Genomic DNA, 23,978 nt, shown 5'->3' with positions numbered 1-23,978 from the left:
ATTTCTAGGACAATTTTTGCATAAAGTAGGCATCTAAAAATTTACTTAACTGAACTTATATTGGGAAAAAGCCCACAAAGAAGGGAGTTTGTGATATATAAAATGCCTACAGGATAACACTTTGTAAAATAAAGTATTTGTGGTATTCAAAAGGAAGACACTACATGAATAATGAGGATACTCCTTTGACTGCTTTGAGTAGCATAATGATGTATAAGTTCATAGCTAGTATTAATGATGCTATATACACACCTACCAGTGATAATTTATGATGGCAAATAATGGAAATGAAATCAAGCATGAGAATAGACTCACGTTAGTGCTTCAGAATAATTATAATGAGGTGTAACTCCCAGAAACTTCTGGACTTCATCCATCACAGTAGCTGGGTCAGATCTCAGCTGCTGTCCATCAATAATTAGCAACTATAAAGTCAAAAATAGTCACTTTGTGAAGAACAAAACTAAATTAAATAGACTGAGCTGCCTCACTTGACCTAGTATAACATTAATCAATTAGGTCAGTGTGACTAGGAAGAAAATATGCTTTACTTCGAATACATGTTAATGTTTACTATTCTTGTGTCCTTCCAAATAAACGATTGAAGTTTGCCATTGGCATTGTTTATAAGTCTTAACTAACTTGATTGTAAATCAGAAATAAACACAGATACTCTCTTGATTTAGTAGTTCACTAGGAACTCAATTTTCCATCTGTCATGTAATCAGATAATTATCCAGCCTACAGAATCCCATGAGCTAACCTTGGAGCCAAAGACTTAGAAATGGCACAGAGATGAAAATTACTCATCTCTTCTCCTTATAAACTATGACAAAGAACTCAGGTTTTAGTCATGACCTGATCTAGACTAATGAATATAAACAATATGGATGTTTCCTCAAGTCTTTACCTCCTGTTATATCCCACATTCCTGGAGCTGCTACAGCATTTTCCATTTTGACAGTCTAATGAGTGACCTCCTTCTTCCTTTCTAAGAGTCCTAGAGCACAGATGTCAGACTATCTGCATCTGGTGTTCCATAAAGTTACTGTCTAACTGGCTGTTCTATGAGTGGTTGAATTAATGTCTATGAATCATATGATGTCTCCTGTGTGAGGACTCAGCACTTTGAGAACAGCTACTACCCAAAAGATGATCCCAAGAATATGTTTCACAGCCACTTGAAATTTAACACTATTATTGACATTAAACATGTAAAAATCCACATATCTTCTTTAGGTATGATTGTTTCATTATGAATTGTTATCTGTGGCAATGCTATTTTTATTCTCTGTTTGTCAAATGCAATACAACCAAGGTATACTAAATGGAAGAAATTAATTTTGAGACCGTACCTGAGAAGTGGCAAAGTAAGTTAGCCATCTCTCTATGTGGACTGCATACCATCCAGGTACTAGGCATCTCCTTTGCAAAGCTTTTAGGTTAGATGGGGCCCAATGTCCGGTTGTAATAACCTCGTAGAAATTAAACTTCAGGGCAGCTGGATCTTCATGTGATCGTTGGTGCTTTAACAAGAAAGTCAATTGTAAAATTAGTTTTCTTTACACATGTGGGGGTGTGTATGCATGTTTGCGTTTGATGTATGTACATGTGTGTGCCTTTTATTTCCAAAAGGTAATGAAATGATAATTAATTGTAATTAATTACAATTTTTCATGTGTATCATGAAAATGATAAATTAATTGTAAAATAAAAAATAAGGTGAAAAGCACATATATTAAATCCAGGCATTGACATATTGCTTATTTAAAGTACAAGCCTTCCACGTATATCAAGTCATGTGCACATAAACCTATGGTTGTCCTCATGTCTAAAGTGTTTACATACAATCAAGAGACAGAGTACAGGATTTTCTTCATGGGTCTGATTAAAAATTAAAAGTGAATAGATATCAGGCACTAGACAAGTCAAGCCCAGTGAAAAGAGATTTAGATGGGCAAGAGCAGGCTTATACACTATTCTGCCCATTGTTTCATTACAGCTACTCCTACAAGTTCTGGTACTTTCCCAATACCCCTGTGTGGCAGATGCTATGAGTACAGAGAAAATGGATGTGTATTCCTAATTCTTGTCTAGGTGTCATAAAGATGTTGATGTTGCCCAAAGTCCTTTCCTTTTGCTCTCCCAAGAATTTCCACTTATCCTTGCTGATTTCCAAGTACTGATCCATTACTACTTTTAGGTACAAAGTCCTCTGAGTCTTTCATATTAAACCATCATTAGTCAAGCTCAAGAGCCCAATACAATAAGAGATGAATTTAGCAGTCAATACAATTTCATGAGCACTCATTAAGCTCCTTACAAGGACAAAGAACTGAGGTAGATTCTGGAGATACAAAAGATACAAGCAAAACGTAATCTCTATCTTCAAAGATGTATGGAGGACAATAGATTAACAGACTGTAATAAAGACATATATTTAACTAGAGTCATATACATTGCTCTGGTAGCCAGAGCAATAAGTGATTAGTTCTGAATGAAAGGTGAAGGGATCCTTTTTAATGGTTGAAATTTTTGAGCTAAAATATAATAACAGAGATTTTTGATAAGTAGAAAAATCTCAACATAGAAACTATTAGAACTTGATCTATTAAGTTTGAGTGAAAGTGAATGAGTTGTGGGAATGGATTAGTTGATTTTGCAAGATATCTAAAAGTTTAACATAGAGAAAATAAACTACAGGATGGAGGATGGGAGTATATTAGGACTTGATACAATTGTGTAACAGCAGGTAATCTATGCAGGTTAGAAATAAAAACTATTACAAAAATAAAGATAAGTAAGAAGTGGTTAAATAGTAACCAGTGAGTGATAGATTGGTGGAACTAATAAAACTTTTGAAGGTCTCTCACTATTGTATATTTATTGAAATTCTTATATGTATATGCATTATGCTGAATACATAGAGACTACATAATAAATTGAATTAATATGTGTAGAAACTATATAACTTGAATAAAGAAATATAAAAATACTATGTGCATATTAATATGTTAATACTAAAATTTCTATTTTAGGCAGTGATAATATGGAACTGTACTTAATCTGCCTTACATTGATTTATAAAAGTTTAACACCAACTTTTCTTTATATTCCTGCAACTAAGAAGATTAGCATAAAAATATGATCAGAAGTCACAAAGGGACATATTTTATAGAAAAATAGGACTATTGCTCTTCTGTGAGGCCCATTATAAAAATGTGGGGTAGAAATTACAGAGGCAGGTGACATTTGTAGGAGTCTCTGAATTACACCTGCTGAGTTTTGGATTTAGGGTATTTACTGAATAGACAGGACTAGTTAAGTAATAGGCTGCATTATTTTGAAATGTGGAGCAGTTTGGAGACCCTACTCTTAGCAATATGGCAATAAAAATATCAGAAAAATAATTCCTTTCTAGCATGTATGTTCAAAGAATTTACTTGAAGGAGAAGACACAGATTCTCTTTTATTTAAATAGTTTAATCTATGTGAAAAAAAGATCCATATAAATTTGCTGTATGTTTTCTGCCAGGAGAATGTGCAGCATTTTGCCCCAAGTACTTGCATTCAAAATTTTTAATTAAGGCTTAATATTTCAATACTTTGGTCATATTTTTTTAAAAGTGAGTTTATCTTAGTTTGAAATATGAATTTTCATAAAGTGAGAAAGGCATATTTTTATATCTTGAGGAATACAGTGACTCATGGATTCTAATAATAATAATATTTGGATCTGGCTCCCAATCCAGGTGTTCTTGGATCCCCAACCAGTTGTAATCCCAATGTATAGGGTTACATTTTTCAGTCCATTATTATTTGTTCTTGGCCATATATGCTTATTAAAAAAAAACTAAAAAAAAGAATAAAAAATAAAGAATGGATACAAAATAAATGAATAAAAAACTGATAAAAAATAAAAATTACTTGTATGTCCTTTAAAAATTTCCTTTTAGTCTTGATTTTTTTGGGAACTAATTAATCAATTTATTATGTGTGTTAACATAATAAGACCTACAAGATTTATTGTTGAGTTTATAAAGCAAGTTACATAAAGGTATACACAATATGTACCATTTTGTATTAAAACACTGTAAATAAAACTGTACTATATATTTTCTGTGAATTAATATATTTGGTATCTGTGTGTAAATCTACAGTAAAACACTTGGAAGCATCAACTCCAAGTTGATGAATAATGAAAAGGTAAAAATTAAGAGTGGCAGTCAGAGGGGATTTTAGTCTTTGTGTAGTGTTTTATTCCTTTAATAATTCATATATTCAAGAATTCCTATTAGTGTTATTATTAATAACAAGGAATAAGCTATCATCAAGATTTATATTTTCCTCTATCCTCATCAAAAAGGAGGAAAAGAGAGAATGATCACTTTCTTCATAAAATTTTGTCCAATTACCTTGGGCATTAATTTTTATATGCGTTAAACATACACATACAGAAATGTACTCATATCATGGATTTTAGTACATGTACATTATTGCCACCATAAATTCAAGATCACCTTTAATTGGGCCTTCACTGCCATAGGCAATTTTACATTTCTGTGGTCAACTTTATGTCACCCCTGTACAAAGATTTCACACTGCCTTTTTTCTCTCCTCCAACTGCTGTCTCCCAAATCATCCTCCACTTTTTCATCAGATTTAACTCATTCTCAACTTTCCAAAGGAAGGAGAGACCATCGGAATCACTCCAGTTTCTCTATTTCAGACCTTCAAATTTGCCAGCATGTACAATTATCCTCTCTTCTATCTCTTAAGTTTCTTTTTCTTTTTCTTTTTTTTTTAATCTCTTAAGTTTCAATTGGAGGATTCTTAACCAGAGATCTACTGATATAATTCAGAGAGTCTGTGAACTTGCATCTGCCAAAAAAAAAGTCTTTAAATGAATTTTTGTGTTTATTATATGTGAGATTTTACCACCAATAAAAATCAGCTATTTTTATATCACATTACAGGTACTTCAGATATATCAAAATGCTGTTCATGCTCATCCCTACTTCAACATTATAGCAGTTTTATTCCTGCCAATAGATCTTGCCATTTAATTGTTAGGTAAATAAAAATTTGTTACTAATTTAAAGATTAGTTTGATAATTATATTTCAAGAAACTTGTTTCTCTGTAATTCTAAGTTTTATGCTTTCAAAACATGTTTCTGAAATGGGACCCAGAAACTTCAGCAACTTGCCAGAAGGGTCCTTGCACAAGAAAAGTGGAGTCTGGAAATGGAGTCCTTCCCTCCCATCTAAGCTATTTCCTGGAGGTAGTCATCTCCCTCTGGCCCCTCAGGATCCTCACATCTCCCTCTGGCCCCTCAGGATCCTCACAGGACTGATTCCCAGTTTCTCTCCTGGGCCTTAACAATCTCTCCTTTTTCGGAAACATCTCATGACCCAAATCACTACCCATAGAGCAGTTTCCTTGAATGCACTCTAATGTCTCTATAATATGCGTGTGTCTTGTTCCTCCCCTTTGAAATTGCATTTTTATTTCTTCTACTCAGTTTTTCTTCCACCAAATCTATCTGGTTTTGCTCTTTTCATTTGTCGCTATAGGCTTCACTTCACTCCATGTCTTTCAACTCAGTGAAAATAATTCCTACCTTATTTTGCATAATTGTCTAATTTCTTAGGAACCATTTGACACTGTTGTCATCTCCTCCATTTGGTTGTACTTTGTCCCCTTGTATTCAGTGCTATTACATTCTTAGATTTTTTTTTTCCTACTCTTCTGGCTGTGTTCTCTTATCTCCCTGGTTGCCTCATCCTTCTCTATACTTTGCTTCTCTGAACTCTCTCCTCAGGCAGTTTTACCATTTTTATGTGGCTTTTTGCCTCTGATTCGCAAATTTCAGTGTCCAGCTTGGACCTCTCTCTGGAGTGCCTGCTGACTTTACTGCTGTTTTCGGTATGACAGTGATTCCATACCTCGTGATCACCATTTGTGATCTTTAGCACCCCTCCCTCCCAACCAGTCTTGTTTCCTTCTTCAGTGGTTCTATTTTTATGGGAATATATGCTCATCATCCAGTTGTCCACATCAGAAATTTGGTTCATTCTTGACACTGTTTCCTCACCAAATTCTGTTGATTTTAATCCCTCCATGTGCTTTGATACCTTATACTTCACTCAGTCTGTATTTACTGTCTCTGTCAATGCTGCCTCTATTTCTTAGCAGCCTCTCCTGGATTTCCCTGAATAGTCATCTGCTCCACTCCACTCCATTCTTCAAATAGCTTATAGTATAAAGTTTTCTAAAAGGAAATATGGTCGTTACACACTGGCTCAACTTGTCAAAGGCTTTCGGTTGGCTTGAAGAATGATAGCAGCCCAGTTTCCCCACCTGAGTTCTGGCCTCTGTGTATGCCTAAGACTCATCTCCCAGAGGTCCCCACCTCAGGTTTTGCTCTCTAGCCACATGGAAGTTTTCTTAGGTCTTTAAATATGCTACTGTTCCTTCCACCCACGGGACCGCATATACTTTTCTCTCTCCCCCACTCTCCTACCTCCCTCAGTTTATACTGACTCATTCTTCACTTTTAAGTCTAAAGTTTATTTCTCTAGAGAATGATTTCTTAGTACCTTACAAATTTCCTCACAGAGCATTTGAAATTTTTAATTATATATCTTTGTGATTATTTGATAAATATCTATCCACACATTAAAATGGACGCAATGCTTTAATTAATATTCTACTGATTAAAACTACCATTAAATGTTGTTGCAGAATATTGCACTTCAACATGACACAATTTTATATTGTTGGGTATTAACTTTTCCTTTTATTGTTATTACTGTTTGAATAGTACTGCGATACATAAAGGGATAAATATTTGCCTACTCCTTTGAAGTTTCTTTATGATTGATTCCAGAAGAGGATCTATAACACACAAGGACCTTTACAAAACTATTTTGATAATTATTGCCAAATTAGTTTTCAGAAAATATCTCCTTCCATACCTTTCTATTGGAATGTTTGAATATCTTTACCATCACACTCTAGCCAGCAGGGAGAATAAAGATTATGATTTTTGTTGAGATGATTATGATTTTTGTTGAGAGTATCATTCTGATTTATATTTTGTTGTTCCCCTAATTGGATTGATCATTTTTCATATAAATTGTTGAACAGTTATATTTGTGTGTGTGTTTGTATATGTAAAATGTTTATTTATGCGTTCTGTTTATTTGCTCATTTTTCTGAGTTATTATATTTTTATTTTTACCAATTTACAGAATTTTTTAAAACAAATTAAGGGTAATAAACCATTTACCATGTATTAATAAAGATGCTCTGCTTAGATATGTACTTTTATTTTGTTAATTGTGATAGACTAATATTTAACATGTTTATACTATTTAGTCAATCTATTAATCCTTTATGTATGTTTTCTATTTATGCTTGAAAATCTTTGCCCAGCTTCCCATGAATCAAATATTCAGCTTTATTTCTTATAATTTCTATTATTTCTTTCTTTCTTTCTTTCTTTCTTTCTTTCTTTCTTTCTTTCTTCTTCTTTCTCTCTCTCTCTCTCTCTCTTTTTTTTTTTTTTTTTTTGGTTTAGCTCTTAACATTTGACTTGAATACATCTGGACATCCAAACTTTATTTTGATATCCACCATTGCTTACATTTAAGCTATGGACAAATGTTTTTAATAGTATTTTTTACTGCTTCATACCTGGTACCAAGAGTATGCCCTGTCTGAGGGGTCGATGAGGATGGTGATGATCTTGGCTTTGGGGACCAGAGATGCAGCTCGCTTGGGAGCTTCTTCTGAATGGAAGTAATTAGCACTCTTTTCAAAGAGAAAGTCACTTGTAATGTTGGGTGGAGTAGGAAAAAAGTCCATATACCTGAAGGCAGAGAAAAATAATCCGAGATCTAAGTTTTACTCTAACATGCTATGGATATGAAATAATTGAACATTTTAACATTCATTTATATTGATTTCTGATTATTAGTGTTATAATAGTTGAAATCATGGCTATTCTATACACTTTGACCATGAAAATGACCTGAAGCACAATTCTTCTAATCAATTATTTAGGGCATGGGAAAGAGTGAGATGAAATAGGTGGATTGTTAAGAACAGAGGGAAAATCCTTTAGATTTGGGTTGATGTTCTCTGCTATCAAAAGCCAAATCCAGAAAAATTCAGTTTACCCTTGGCAAAAAGCAAATGGCACAGTATTGCCTAGTAAATATTTAAAAATAGTAAATTCATGTTTGCAAACTTGAACGCAAAATTTTTAATTTGAGATGAAAGTGCCAAGAGAGGAAGATGTGTAAGTCAGAATAGCTCTAAGATCCTAAACAGAGTAGGGCATAGCTGCTCCCCTCCTTTTTAACTTCTGCATAATTTGTAGTATGTGCAGCAATGTGAACACATTATAGTCTATCTAGAGTAATTAAGAAGATGTTTCCTGCCAGTTGATCCTGTGGTGCCTCGGTAGGTTCACTCCTCCATATGCTGTCAGAACATTCCTCTGTGTGTAGATTATGGAATCAATATGTTCAGAGGTTAACTCAGTGCAAGGCTTTAATTATGTGTGTAATCCTCCTTACAGCTCATCACTTCTCTAACCCTCAAATGTTCTAGAAATAAATAATGAGAGCAATTAAGAATTCATATAAGACACTTATTTTCCTCTTTGACATTTGTTATTATGTTTCCCAAATGTGAAGTGGTGAAAGTCTCATCTATATTCCTGCTTAACAATTTGTGTTCCATTTGAGCTCACAGATAAGAGAAAATTGCTGTTCTGCTTTTAGTAACTTGCATTCACTTCCAAAATTCATTTGGTCTTTTTAAAGTAAGGTAGAATGGTAATATGCTAGGTGCAGAGTGGGTGCATCTTATACATGATAGGAAGCCAGATCTGCTCACTGGGATTGACCTTCCCTTACTCTAACCTCAGCTGAGTTTAAACAGAACAGGCCTCTTTTGAGAACAGGTTCATATGTGGTGTTGATGTAAAGTTACACACCACAGAGGCATGCATCTAGGAGAATTTTCCTTAGAGGAGATTTGCCTTATATAACTAGAAATTGGACTCAGAGTGATATTTTCTTAGAAAATTGGAATATAGCTAGAAAAAAAGCTCCAGAGTAAAGATCAGTTCTAATATCAGATTTATCCTATTTTAGTTCAGGGAAAATATTGTGTTTTTTAAATTTTTCATAATTTATTAAATGCAAAGTAATATTCCTTTTATGCATGTGTGTGGCTAGCATTAATATGGTTTTGGAAATGCTATGTTATTATCTACATGACAAATATCAGCTTATATTATAATAGAACATTTTATAGTCTATGTAGTTAATGAAGACACATGTCACAGAGCATAAAGTAAAACAACTTATTTGTTTCCTCAAGCATCATTTGTGAAGACAAATTATGTAGTTAAAAAAATTCTAAGCACAGTAAAATAATAATATGCCTAAGTATAATTTTAAATATCCTTATGAATAATTCTGACAAAATATTCCATAATCTTCTTTATTCAATCATATTAATTTACCAGGAAAATATTATCATTATTGCACTGTCCAAATCAAATTATAGGCAACACTGATTAAACATATCGTTGTTATAAATTAATTTCTAATTCAGTATTATAGAATTGAGCATAACAAATTTATGCTGTAATTATGTAGATGCCATGCATACATCTATAATTGCTCTGCTGTGATTGAGCATGTGTTAATAATGGTCTTTATATTTTGTTATTTTCCTTACCAATCAATTCCCTTGTGGTAGTTGTTGCCATTAAAGAATTGAACTTCTTCAAATGTTTTGGGGCTGGGAAGATTGCTGATAATGGAAGGGTGCATAAGAAGGAATAAATAAAGTGCAGTAGTTCCTATAACAAAAAAAGGAGGCAAAGGGTTAATATATGGCAACAAAAGAAGAGACAAATACTATTTTCACAAAGTTTTTGCTCAAAAAGTAATATTCAGAAGACCAGTTTTCTTCTGGTATTAAAATAGTTTCCTTAAGGGGCACCTGGATGGCTCAGGTCATGATCTTGGGTTCCTAGGATTGAACTTGTGTTGGGCTCCTTACTCAGCGGGGAGTCTGTTCTCACTCTCCCTCTGCTCCTCCTCCCCTTTCCCTGTTTATGCTCTCATTCTCTCTTTCTCTCTATCAAACAAATAAAAGCTTTAAAAAATGATTTCCTTAAAATCAGTTAGGCACTTTTTATGTGCAAGAATCTAAGTATTCTTTTATTAGTCTTCATGATTCTATTTACCTAAACATCTGATTTAATATTAGTACATAGGCCAAGTTAAGCAGACTGAAGATACAGCTATTTTTGTCTTCAGTGTATTTTTTTTTTTTACATTTTTTTCTGTTTGATAACCAATAACTGTTCTTTTATTTATAGGATTATATAAAGTTTCTGCTTTAAATTATTTTATTTGAAGTAAAAAGAAGTTTATTTGAAGAAAACATATGAAATAAGATACCACAGGAATTTTATGACATACAAATAAATGCAAAAAACACATAGGCAGTTATACATAGATATGACAAAATTGGGCATCTGAAGCAGATGATACTGTGCTTTAAGCTGGGAGAGAACATCAGAAATTGGTGGCTCAATTTCCCTCTTTAAGTCTGGTGAGTGGATAAAGCATCAAGGGCATCCAGCACAATACCTGAAGCTGGTGGATCTCAATTAATGTTATTTCAAATCAATTAAATTAAATCAAACTACTCAACACATGCTGACTGGTGTTACTCTAAGTCCCTGGTGATAACTCTTGATAAGAAAAACTCATTTGCTGGCCTTGATCAACTTAAAGTGTACGTGTGAACTTAGGTCAAGTAAGCAGGTAATGGCAACATAGTGAGAGTTTCCATATTGAGAGAAGACCAGATTGCTTTTCTAATGCATGAGAAAATGGGTGACTTAGACCTGTGAAGTCAGTGAAAGCTTCCAAGAAGAAGTGTTTTCTCAGTCTGTCCCTTAAAAGTATAAGTGTTCCCAGTAAGGTTGAAAGAGGAGGGAAAGAATCTGGAAAAATGGGCTCTTGAATGTCCTACTCTGGCAAAATGGGGGCAATCTGATCTGATAACTGAGGTAATCTGATCTGATAACTGAACTGACTGATTGATAGAACCCACATGTCACCGAGGGTGCAGATGCAATCTCTGACCCTTGTTTCCATTTGAGTTGAGCCAGAGACTGGGGACCACAGTGGAAAGAATCATGAAGTGATTGGGTTTTCATAGTTCTCATAAATCAGTTTCCTTCTGGAAAAGATTATCGCTTTTGTAACATGTTGGACCCAAGAGGAGTTGTTGGATTTCCCAGCCATAGCAGAGTTGGAAATGAGCTACACAGGTGTGCTGGCAGAACCATAACAATGGCAGCTGGGGATCTGAAAGCTGAGCAGATCACGAGAGAATTGGCATTTTATTTTAACTTATCTTAAGCTCGCAGGAGCAAAGGGTAGTGTGCTTAAGAATTAATGACATGGCCACCTGCTTAGATCCTCACAGTTTTACATCACCACCACACCTGAACAGGGACATGAGTAGTTAAAGAAAAGTGATGACAGATCCAAGGGGACCAACCACCTTGGATGGAAGAAAGTTAAGGAATCCAGAATCAATGGCCCCCAGTGAAATGGGAGGGTAAAAATAATAAATGCCCTTAAAAATTTAATTACTAATTAAAAATAATTTTTAATGATTTTTATTTTTTAGATCTATTTATTTATTTTAGAAGGAGAAGGGGCATGAGTGAGCATAGGGGTGGGGGCAGAGGAAGAGGGAGAGAGAGAATCTCAAGCAGACTTCCAAATGAATGCAGAGTCCACCCAAGGCTCCATCTTGGGATCCTGATATCATGACCTGAGCCGAAACCAAGAGTCAGACACTTAGGAGGCTGATCCCACCGAGTGCCCCAAAACAACTTAAAAATTAACAAAAATGGAATCAAATCATATAAACTCAATTTAAAAATTAAAGGAGTCAGAACTGGTTAGGAACTGAATTAGAGGCCCAAAGAATAAGACACAACTATCTCAAACACATTGAAAAAGAGATAAAATTATGAGGGGCAATGGAGTCCTCAAGAACTGATCAGAAATATTCCTGAAAATAACAGCAGTTCAAAAAGGAGAAACTATGAGAGGAGGAACAAAAATGTTCCAGGGAGAATAAATAAGTTAGAGTCTTACAGAATAGTATCTGGAAGGGAATAGAGAATTCAAAAGGGTTCTTTCTATATACCTTTCAGGCTGGGACCTACAGAAAAATGTTTAGTTGATGAAGTGCGTGTGTGTGTGTCCGTGTGTGCACATGCATGAGAGAGAGAGAGAATTTGAGACACACTAGAGAGCTGAGAATATTGATAATTTAATATCCCTGCAATGTTGAGACTGGATGGATCCAGGGTACAAATAAAGGAATATTTTTGAATTATTGCTGAATATCAGAAAGTAAAATCATTATAAGCTCATTTAGTAACCTGGACAAATATTTAATCACCCTGAGGATCACAGAATTGTATCACATCTCCCCTGGGTTACATAAAGTCAAAGCCTTCATGTTCTGAGCCACAACACCTTCATGCCACCAGGAGCAGGAGGGACATCAAGGAGACATCTGACAGGAAGAAAGGAGAAAGTCTTTTCAACTGGGGACAGTAGGTATGTGGCTTGATATTCATATAACCAGTCATAGAACCTGGGCTTACTATCCCAAAATGTATATTCATTTTATTATCACCTGTGTTTCATCTCTTATTGACATTCATTTTTATCCACTGTCTTTGATATAAATATTCTGTGGAAGAAGTAAAACAGACCTCATGCCTAGCAATGCTCTCAGAGAAACTGCATTCATTCTATTTTATACCAATGAATTTTGTTTTTAGTTTTATCAGAGTAAGCCAACCAGGTCATGAGAAAATAATACTGACAATGGGGACACTGATTTACTTGAAGAGGTAAAACCAATGAGTTATGCTTTTAGAATTACTGTACTAGGGGTGCCTGGGTGGCTCAGTAGGTTAAGCGTCTGCCTTCAGTTGAAGTACTGATCTGGGATCCTGGATGGAGCCCCATGTCAAGCTCCTTCTCAGCAAAGTGTCTGCTTGTGTGCCCTCTGTCTCTCTCTCAAATACATACATAAAATCTTTTTTAAAAATATTATTTATTTATTTGACAGAGAGGGAGAAAGAGAACTAGCAGGGAAGGAGCAATGGGAGAAGGGAGAAGCAGACTCTCCACTGAGCAGGGAGCCTGACCTGGGGCTCGATCTCAGGACCCTGGGATCACGATCTGAGCTGAAGGCAAAAGCTTAACCACCAGAGCCACCCAGACACCCTAATAAATACAATATTATTTTTCAAAAGGATTATTGTGTTAAACTCAACTCTTTTGGAAATCCCCTCCTAGCCTGGTAATATCAAAATTTGATCTGGATTCATGAAGAATGCCCATCTGTCCAGGGCTAAGGTTTAATCTTTGAGTGCCATAAGCCCAGGCCTACCCTGTTCTCTGTCTGTCCTCATTCACTGCCCCACTGTCAGTGGACAGAAATTCCTTCCAAGGTTCAACAACAGAGAAGTGGGACACCACTTCCTTTTATTCTCACTTCACAACAATTGAGAAAATAAGGAATAGGGGTTTGAGGACTACTTTTAAATCTCATGTTTATTACAAGGGGCATGTAGGCTATGTTTAAGTTGTTTAAAGACAACTTTGCATTGAAGATCAGATTCTTAGCAGTAGCTGTGTCCAGGAAATCTACAGCTCTCACAGCAGTGGGATTTTTGCCAACTAAAGCAATAAAGAGAACAAAAGAAGACTTTAGACTCCTATGACTGGACAGATTTTAAAAATTATCAGAGTCATTTTTATATTAGAATAGCATTTTTCACAGTATATAAAATATTATTATCACCCAATTCCTTTATTTTAACTTTGTTTGTTTGCCTTGAAGTCCCTCAAAAGCAGCTGAAAACTGTTATTTCCATACTGGTAGGTCAAATATTAAAATCTAAAGGTGTAAGTTATAGTCTTTATAAATACAACAGCAAAGAGGAAAGCTAGATTTACACTTACTAACCTGTAGCTTTCTAGCAGAAGTAAAAAATAATAATATGCAGTGACAAATGATAAAAGATGTCTTTAATTTAAATTTTTAGTATAATTTTACAACACGAGAATGTTTTGTTTCTTTAGCAGTCTTTCCAGAGTTAGCACTGCTATAAGGGAGTTGGTAGAAAATTAATGTACATTTTAAACAACACCACCACAAGTGATAGATCTGAAAATATGTGCTGATTTTTTCCCCTCCCTGCACATGTGTAACTTACTGTTGTAATACAATTTATATTACTGGTGGGAGAAAAGATTTCAACAACCAATATCTAATAGTCTGGAAATTTTGCCCACAACCTTTAAAATGATCTACTTGCTTGTATTACAAATATCTTCATCTGGGCTGTGCTTATTTATAGTGACTGTTGGTTTTGTGTTATGGTTTCTGCACTCACTGATGAAAATGCTTCTAGTCAAAGTAGTGAATTCAAAATACAGCGACTCAATAAAAACTTTAATTAATCAGGACATGAGCAAAGTGTATAAAACTGTCACATGCTGAAGAAAGTATAAAATATTCTAATTGAAAGTGTCATCTCATTGGTGAAATACTTTCACTCTCTTTTACTGCAGTCTTATACACTTGTCCTTCAGCATATGAGAAAATACTAAGGGAAAAATGCCTGATGAACCACAGGTATATAAGATAATAAGTCCAAACCATTTTTATACTTAATAATTATTTTTTAAAAAATCACACACATAGAATATTTGAAAGTAATAATGACACTGGCTCTGAAAAAAATCAATTCAAGACTGATATACAGTGTAAAAAAGTTTAAATCAGGCCAATTGCTTGCTTTATGACTTAATTTTAGAGATAATTAGGCAAAGCTACAAAAAAGTAGGGGTTAAAAATCAGATACTGGAACTGTGATACATTATCACAAAGTTGTCAAAAATTTGACATCTGTTGAACAGTTTTAAAATATATAGTTAAAAATTTAGTCCTTAAGTCTAATTAATAGGCAGCATTAGGATCCCTTTGAGGATCATAGCATAAAGATCCACAGGGATGAAAAACAATTCAAATAATGAACTTGGACGGATGTCTAGATATTTCACAAAACAAGACCTAATCCAATTAAGAATATATGACAATATGTTACATGACAAAAAGTAAATAAAAAAGTATATAGACAGCACCACTGGGTATTCCTACCTGTTTTTTGCGGCCCGATGACCAGGAATTTTGGCAAGTGGTCACAAGTTTTCTCTCTGGACCAAATATCTTTGTGCCGTTTATCATCACATGGATTCTGCAAGAAGAATAATCAATGTTACTGGGTAAAGAACTTCTGGTTGTGTTCTAACAGGATCAAATCCTTGCCTGATACCCTAGAACTAGGAGTTAGACTCTGCTTTGGTTCTGTTTCTCTGATTTCCTGTTTCCTTATAAATTGGCAGCTTCCTTTCCTTTCCTACTTCCAATGGCACCTTCCTTCTTTTCCTAGCTCCAAAGCTAGAGCTCAGCATTAAAGGTGGTCTGTTGTCATCCTTTTCTGAAACTTGGCTAGGTTCTAACTGCTGAGATTCCATTCCATCTCTGGATTTATGTTAAATATCTGTATATTGGAGGCTTTACTTGTCTTAATCTCATTTGACCATAGTTTCTCAGGTATCTGAGCTCTCTCCTAATCTTTCCTATTTCCTTTTCCCTAGAGGCTAAGGCCCATTTTTGAACTCCAGACTTGGCCAACTTTTCCTTTTCTTTTCACATACTATGTACTATTCTAACAAATCCTAATGTTTGGCCGTACCCTATAAGCTGATGTCATGTAGATCAACATTTCTAGGCTATATCTCCCTCCTGAGCTCCTAACCAATATTTTAAATTGCATTTGTATGATAGCTATATAGATGGTGGTGAGGAAATGCCAGGCCCAACATATCCATAGGTCCAATTTTATCTCCATTTTAACCTTCTCCTATTCCATTCTTCTTCCATTTCATTTTACTGACCCACGTTTATTATCTAAATCATGACACTTTTGAGAATTAAAAGAGCCATTAAATGAAAATAATACATTTTAAAAAATACTTATTGACTGACAAATAACGGTTTTATTATAGTTAAACTAAATAATGTATTAAAATAGTTTTCACAAATTAAATTCTGTCTAAAATCATGTTAGGCATTAAAATACTTATAATTATATATTTGTTATCCAAGTGTTAAAAATGACATGACTAATTATTTATGGTTCATATTTATGTACTTTAATCAGTTTCTTTAACCACATCTTTTTCTTTTTTTTTTTTTTTTTTTTTTAATTAATTTTTATTGGTGTTCAATTTACCAACATACAGAAAAACACCCAGTGCTCATCCCGTCAAGTGTCCACCTCAGTGCCCGTCACCCATTCCCCTCCAACACCCGCCCTCCTCCCCCATCTTTTTCTAATACCATGTCAGAAAAGTTCCACTAAAGAATGATTGTTTTCAGTGTGATCCTATTGTTTTATTTTTCCATAAAATTCCTTGCAATCTTTTTCAAAGTTCCATTCATGATTAATAAATTTGAAAATGTTGATACTTTCAATAGACTCTCCTCTATAGACCACTAAATTTTTAACGGGGGAAATATTTTCTTTATAGAGTTGAAGTAAGCAAGAGTAAATTCTGTTAAAGGAAATTTGTTTCTGTTATTTCCAATTGTAGCTTTTTTCCATATTGAAATGTTCAAATATTAGAGACCAAATATTCCACAGTTATTTTCCATTTGGAGTATCTTTCTTTGATGAATATTTTTCAAGTTAAAACTTGTCAGATAAATTGCCTTTAATTATGACACTTTTGACCATTTTGCCAAATACAAGTGCTGTAAAATCATAGACTTCTCAACATTGCATTCCAGCACAGAGTATACATTTTTCTTTTTTTCTTTTTAAAGATTTCATTCCTTTATTCATGAGAGTTACAGAGAGAGAGAGAGAGAGAGAAGCAGAGAACACAGGCAGAGGGAGAAGCAGCCTCCATGCAGGGACCCTGATGTGGGACTCGATCCCGGGACTCCAGGATCACGCCCTGGGCCAAAGGCAGGCGTTAAACCACTGAGCGACCCAGGGATCCCCAGAGTATAAATTTTCCTAACTAAAAATAGGAGATCCATCAAGAAATGCTTACCACAGTTGAACTTCCAAAGTTCAATTAAAGAATGCCAAATTAAACCCTCTAGTTCATTTGAATTCTCATTACTTAATTTGTTTAGTCTCCTCCCTTCTTGCTTTGAAGCTTTTTTTTTTTAATATGACACAAAGCACTAAAGGAAGAGAAAAATATTATTCAAATATATTTTTTCTCAAAATAATATTTTAATATTTTTCTCAAAGATAATTTTCAAAGCTGCTTGTCCTCGGTGTCATTATATAGACTGAAAGGGCCTAGATCATCTTGACATTCCACAGAATTTTTAACATTGGTCTACTGTACTAATGACATGACGTTAATTGTACCTGGTAGGTAACAAGTGTCAAGTATTCTGGCTGCCTTAGGAAGACATATGCACTCCAGAGGGTGGAAGAAAAGCCAGTAAAGTTTCAGGGATCTACCAGACCTACCACTTTTGGTGGTTTTTCAAGATCTAGGGTTCTGGAGCATGATGAAACCTCCCACCAAAGTAAAAGTCTGTTTTTGTTCTTTGTGACTCCTACTACTAAGAAAGAAGAATATGACTCGATAGGCCTCTGGGTTTGGGAAGCAGCATTTTATTGCACTAAGGAATACTGCTCTGTGTCATTGACAGGATGATGCAGAAAATTGCTAGTTTTGAGTGGAACCCAGAACAAGAAAGAGTCATGCAAGAGTTAAGACCGAGGTACAAGCAGCCCTTCCACTTGGATCATACAACTGGGCAGATCTATGGCACTATGGCATCTATGGTATAAAAGGATGCCAAATAGAGTTTTGGTCAAGCCCCAGAGGAGAAACATAATGTACACCCCTAAGGTTCTCCAGTAAGGTGTGCCACCTGCAGCAGATCATTCAAACTGGTATCTACTCCTGGTATTCTACTGAGCCCTAGAAGAGATAGTGTTTGCCATGAATTTTCAAATTAATTGTGTGGCCATAACTGGCCATCATAAGCTGAGTATTGGCAGATCCATCAAATCCTAAATTCATTTGTACCCAGTAGCAATTCATTTTAAGATGGGAGTGGTGTGTCTGGGATTGATCCCAAGCTGATCCAAAGGCAACAAGTAAGCTTTACAAATGAGTGGCCCAGACCCTTATGTCACCTGTTACTGTTAGGTGACATAATACCTCTATATCAGCTCATTCCTATAGTTTCACAGAAGGCCCCCTATATTCTGCTGATGAAGAGAGGGTAAACTCAAGTTTGGTTTGTGGATAGGTTGGTTCATATGTTGGCAGGGGGCTAAAGTGGACTGCTGTTGCACTGCAGCCCCATTCAGAGAGGTTCCTAAAAACCAGTGGTTAAGGGAAAACTTCCTATTAACAGAGTTCTGGGCAATGTTCCTGGTCATCTCCTTTTTTTATGGGTAGACTAGTAGGGCAACATAAGATTATAACAGACAGTGGTGACATGATTTGCAAGGGACTTAAAGGAGCCAGTTGGGAATATAAGGGCTAATAATTCTAGGGAAAAGAAAAGTGGATGAACCCATGACAGTGACCAAAAAGTGTGACCAACTTGTACTGCACATTAATGTACACCAGAGAGTATTCACTGTAGAAATGCTAAACAACCAAGTGGACAGAATGACTCAGCCAGTTCTCAAAATTCCCACTTGTCACCTGTCTATCCTTGGCTAACCCATTGCTGAAGTAATGGATTCATGAATGGAGAAGCCACAATAGCAAGATGGATGCCATTCATGGGCCTCCTTCTCCTAAGTCTGCTCTAGTTACAGCCACTGTTGAATATCTGACTTGTCAGTAACATACCAGTTCTAAATCCCAGAAATAGCACTATCCTACCACTTAGTGGAAAATTGATTAATTATATTGGACATTTCCATTTTGAAAAAGGCAGTGATTCATCCTAACCTCTGCTCACACATATTCAGAGTATGGATTTTCCTCCTCTGCCCATATGGGCTGTTTCCTCTTCTCTTTCCTGTTTCACCTTTTCCTTTATAGGCTTTTCCTGAAAGCATCTTTTCAATAAATCATTTGGCAAAATTTCTTATCTCAGACTTGATCCTAATGCATTTTCCATCCCCATCTTCCATTGGAACAAGAGTGGAGTGTAATATAAAAAGACCAATATCATATAAAGACAACTGTGTTATATGAGAATTCATTTTGGAAAAGTTAGGCTATACATCTTGGGTTTTTCTATGAATTCATCTGTAGAAACTGTGATAAAAGGAGTTAATTACAAGTAAATAAACTTCACATTTTTTCTTGCATAATAAATGAATTTTTATTTTATTTTTACCAGTGCCTCTATTTTCTGCCATTATTTTATTTAGTGTTAAATCTCAAATCCTCAATAGTCTAGCTTCAGTTTAGTTCTCTAATCATAATTTTCACTATGGCAGAGAGGGGTAAACTATCTAGTCCTTCAGCTATAAAACATTCCCTATTTTGCACAGTTTGTAAATTTCCAGCTAGAGACTATGTTTCACATTCACTTTTGAATCAAGCTTTCCTCATGTGAATCATTTCAATCCAAAGGAAAAAAAGCCAAAATGATATAAAGTATCTACATAAAGATAAAACCACTATCCCTAGATTTCCCCTTTCTTACCAACTATCAGCTGTAAAATGGCTACAATTATAGCATGTGCCTTGGACTTGGAGATGTTGAATAACTGCTGACCTGGGGCACTGGATGACCATGTGGAATAGAGCTGTCTTAACTCTCCTAAGTGGCCTGCCCACTTTTAGACAGTTGTATAAGTGAGTAATACATATCTATTTTATTCAGTCAATTTACTGTTTGGAATGTCATCATTATAGTAATCTTGCCTGTTCCCTAAGTCAACGTGTTTCAAAGGACTTGTTTACAAGAAGGTAAGGAACTTGTGTCAGAATGAGAATTATTGAACTGCTTACTTCAGTAAGAACATCCTTCTATAAGTAAAAAACAAAATTCCAGCTGAAGCAGCCAGTGTGCTCAGTTATATAGTTGATTTACATGTTGGCACAAATTTCCTATCTCATGGAAAATCAGCAACAAACAGTTTAAGCCCATTTGTTTATGGACCACACTTTGAGTAGCAATGCTCTGAATTAACATGTTGTTAACACCATACATAAAAATAAACTCAAAATGGATTAAGAACCTAAATGTGAGTCCTGGAACCATACAATTTCTAGAAGAAAACAGGCAGTAATCTCTTTGGCCTTAGCAACATTTTTCTAGATATGTCTCCTCAGGCAAGGGGAACAAAAGCAAAAATAAATTATTCTGACTATGCCAAACTAAAAAGTCTTTGCATAGCAAAGAAACCTATCAACAAAATGAAAAGACAATCTACTGAATGGGAGAAGATATATGCAAATGAAATTATGATAATATGTTTATATTAAAAATATATAAAGAATTTATACAACTCAACAGCAAAAAAAAATCTGATTAAAAAATGAGCAGAGGGGGATCCCTGGGTGGCGCAGCGGTTTAGCGCCTGCCTTTGGCCCAGGGCGCGATCCTGGAGATCCGGGATCGAATCCCACGTCGGGCTTCCGGTGCGTGGAGCCTGCTTCTCCCTCTGCCTGTGTCTCTGCCTCTCTCTCTCTCTCTCTGTGACTATCATAAATAAATAAAAATTAAAAAAAATGAGCAGAGGGCCTAAACAGACACTTTTGCAAAGAAGACATACAGGTGGCCAATAGACAGACACATGGAAAGGTGTTCAACATCACTCATTATCAGGGAAATGCAAATCAAGTGATAATGAGCTATCACCTTACACCTGTCAGAACTGCTGAAATCCAAAACAAGAAATAGCAAATGTTGGTGATGACGTGGAGAAAAAGGAACCCTCGGGCACTGTTGGCAGGAATGTAATTACATTGGTACAGTCACTGTGGAGAACAGTATAGAGTGTCCTCAAAAAAGTAAGAATAGAAATACTGTATGATCCAATAACTCCACTACCGGGTATTTACCCAAAGAAAACAAAAACACTAATTTGAAAAGATATATGCACTTCTATGGTTACTGCATCATTATTTACAGTAGTCAAAATATGGAAGTAACCTAAGTGTCCATTGATGGATGAATGTATAGAGAATATGTGGCATGTACATACAATGGAATATTACCAAGTCATAAAAAATAATGAGATTTTGACATTTGTGACAACATGGCTAGATCTAGAGGGTATTATGCTAAGTGAAGTAAATCAGAGAAAGACAAATACCATATGATTTTGCTTATAAGTGGAATCTAAAAAATAAAATGAACAACAAAAAAGCAGAAACAGACCCATAAATATAAAGAATGAATAGATGCTTGCCTTCTGGCATAGTGGGAAAAAATCGGTGAAAGGGAGTCAGTGAGAAGTATAGGCTTGCAGTTATGGAATGAATAAGTCACAGGAATAAAAGGCACAGCATGGTATTGTAATAGTGTAGGATGATAGTAGCTAACCTTGTGGTGAGCTTAACATAATGCACAGACTTGTGGAATCACTATGTTGTATACTCAAAATTAATGTAACACTGTGACGACTATACTTCAATTAAAAAGAAAAAATATAATTGCCCAAACCAACTTAATGTTTCAACTACACTGTATTCACTTTTATAGGTATACTCCTGTCTGCACCTGATTCTTTGAAGTTTATTTAAACAATTTATTTTTCTGTGGAATGCTCTTATTTCTTTTTACCAATCCATAATAAAAATCTCACAAATTATTAGTCTACTGTAAGCTAATATATCCCAATAACCTTCCCTATTTATTTTAGAGGGCTAGCATAGCCCAGTTGTTAAGACTGTGAGCTCAGGAGGGAGTGTGAGCTCAGGAGTTGTTAAGAGTGTGAGCTCAGGAGCTCTGTGTCTTACAGAATTTTCCTAAATTCTCTGGGCCCTAGTTTCCTTATCAAGAAAATAATGATTGATGGCATCTACCTCACATGATTAATATTAAGGGAGTTAATATACTTAAGTAATTAAATTGTTCTCTGTAAAAGAGAGTGATTATTATGCGATCCCATGTTAGCGACTCCCCCCTTTTTTTTTCTTTGTCCAGATTAGTCAGTTGAAGAAACAGAAAGAAGATACTGTTGCTGATGGACTGGTTTATTATAGATATCCATCCTGAGAGCAGACTTCCTGGTCTACTGTCAGAACCCTACACCCTAAGATGGCTACCCCTTCTCAGGACAAATTCAGTTTGGTGACTAGATTCCTGGAATGTATGACTTACCTGATAGGGAAATAGCTTAGAGTTTCTTTAGGCAAACTTGAGAATATAGATTGTCCTACCAGACCCAAAGACCCCTATGTAATCCCAACTCAATTTATTTTTGAGTATGCTTCCTGTCTGGCTCCTGCATTCATCCAATTTATTGTTTTAGCACTTGTCATCACTCAGGTCTGAACTGAAATATCACCCTATGCAAGAGGCCTTCCCTGATGACCAGATCAAAGCACTTCCTCCCACTCCTGTCTTTCTATGATAGCTTCTGGTAATTTTTTTTTCATTGTATTTCAGTACCTGAAGTTATTCTATTCAAGTATGTATTTACAGTAATTTTATGTTACATATAAAATGCATTTATATTTATAATAATTCTGTATCAAGTAGAATGTAAGTTCTTTGAGGAGCTCTGTCTAATATAATACGTAACAGGTGCTTGATAAATACAGGTTGAATGACTTGAGACAGGCACAGTAAGTCTTTCATAATAGGCATAGACAGATTCTGATATATGTTTGAAAACTAACATGATAGGAACTGTGCAGACATTATACTTCCAAAATTCCCACAAAAATAACATGTCTGCAATCTCCAATGATGTTTTTCATGGGGGCCCCACAAGCTAGTTTTTGCTATTTCCTTAAGTCATCACTTTATATCTTAAACATTATTCTCATATTATTTAACTGCTTCCTTTGTAAAGAACTTTAGTTTTCAACTGTATTTTATATATTAAACAATTGGATAAGGGTTCCCATGACCTACACTTATCAAGTTTCCCCACACATAACCCAATGAAGAACAAATCTCAGATTAAATGCTCAATTCATTTGCTCAAATGGTTACTTTATGCTTAGCAAAGGTAGATGAACAAACTGATCAATTATTCACTGCCACTGCTGAAAGGGTCTCTTGTGAGATCTTTCTGGTTCTCTGTGTTCAACTAGGCCACTTATTTTCTTTACTGTAGTACACATGTCTTTGCCATTCAGATTTCTGCATGCAAAACCATGAATGTGAAATAAAACATTCACAGAAATGGGCAAATTCAAAATAAGATTTGAAAAGAGTTCTCTTTAACATACAGAACATGGGTAAAGATGCCATTTTTTGGTAGATAAAGACACTAGTTATTTCTTGTTGTGCTTTCCCAGAAATTATACTGATAGAAGTAAACTATCAAACAAAATTACCTGGATGCTGTTACAACACTTGCTGTTCGAAATGCTTTTACTACTAACAATTCAATTTACACTACTGTTTTTCCTGTTCGTATTTTACAGTTGGTGGCATTGGTATACCTCAATCTAGGCAGATTGCCTGTCTTTATAACTGCATTCCTTCTATGTTATGCTATTTTAAGACCTTCCAGATGCCCATTTTTATTTCTTTCACCTCTTTTACTACATGTTTCCCCTTGTGTCTGTTAATCATAACTTCATTAACAGGATGTTTGCATTACCTATTTTATACTCTGAAAATGTTTATTTAGATTTG

The 23,978-nt window shown here is 35.1% G+C and overlaps 1 protein-coding gene across 1 annotated transcript in view; it reads right to left on the bottom strand.

The window, feature by feature from the left end:
- The window catches only part of LOC112931013 (bifunctional heparan sulfate N-deacetylase/N-sulfotransferase 4), a 286,514-nt gene that overhangs the window by 6,319 nt on the left and 256,217 nt on the right, over positions 1 to 23,978 (bottom strand). Inside the window, exons 8-12 of the mRNA XM_072755360.1 lie at positions 15,306 to 15,402; positions 9,762 to 9,885; positions 7,701 to 7,875; positions 1,356 to 1,526; positions 316 to 425 (exon numbers count right to left, since the gene is read on the bottom strand). Coding sequence (XP_072611461.1) covers positions 316 to 425; positions 1,356 to 1,526; positions 7,701 to 7,875; positions 9,762 to 9,885; positions 15,306 to 15,402 — 677 coding nt within the window. The remainder of the gene's footprint in view (positions 1 to 315; positions 426 to 1,355; positions 1,527 to 7,700; positions 7,876 to 9,761; positions 9,886 to 15,305; positions 15,403 to 23,978) is intronic.

This window comes from Vulpes vulpes, chromosome 4 (assembly GCF_048418805.1).
Source record: "Vulpes vulpes isolate BD-2025 chromosome 4, VulVul3, whole genome shotgun sequence".
In the NCBI taxonomy this organism is placed as follows: Eukaryota; Metazoa; Chordata; class Mammalia; order Carnivora; family Canidae; genus Vulpes; species Vulpes vulpes.
This window is presented reverse-complemented; position numbering and strand designations above follow the sequence as displayed.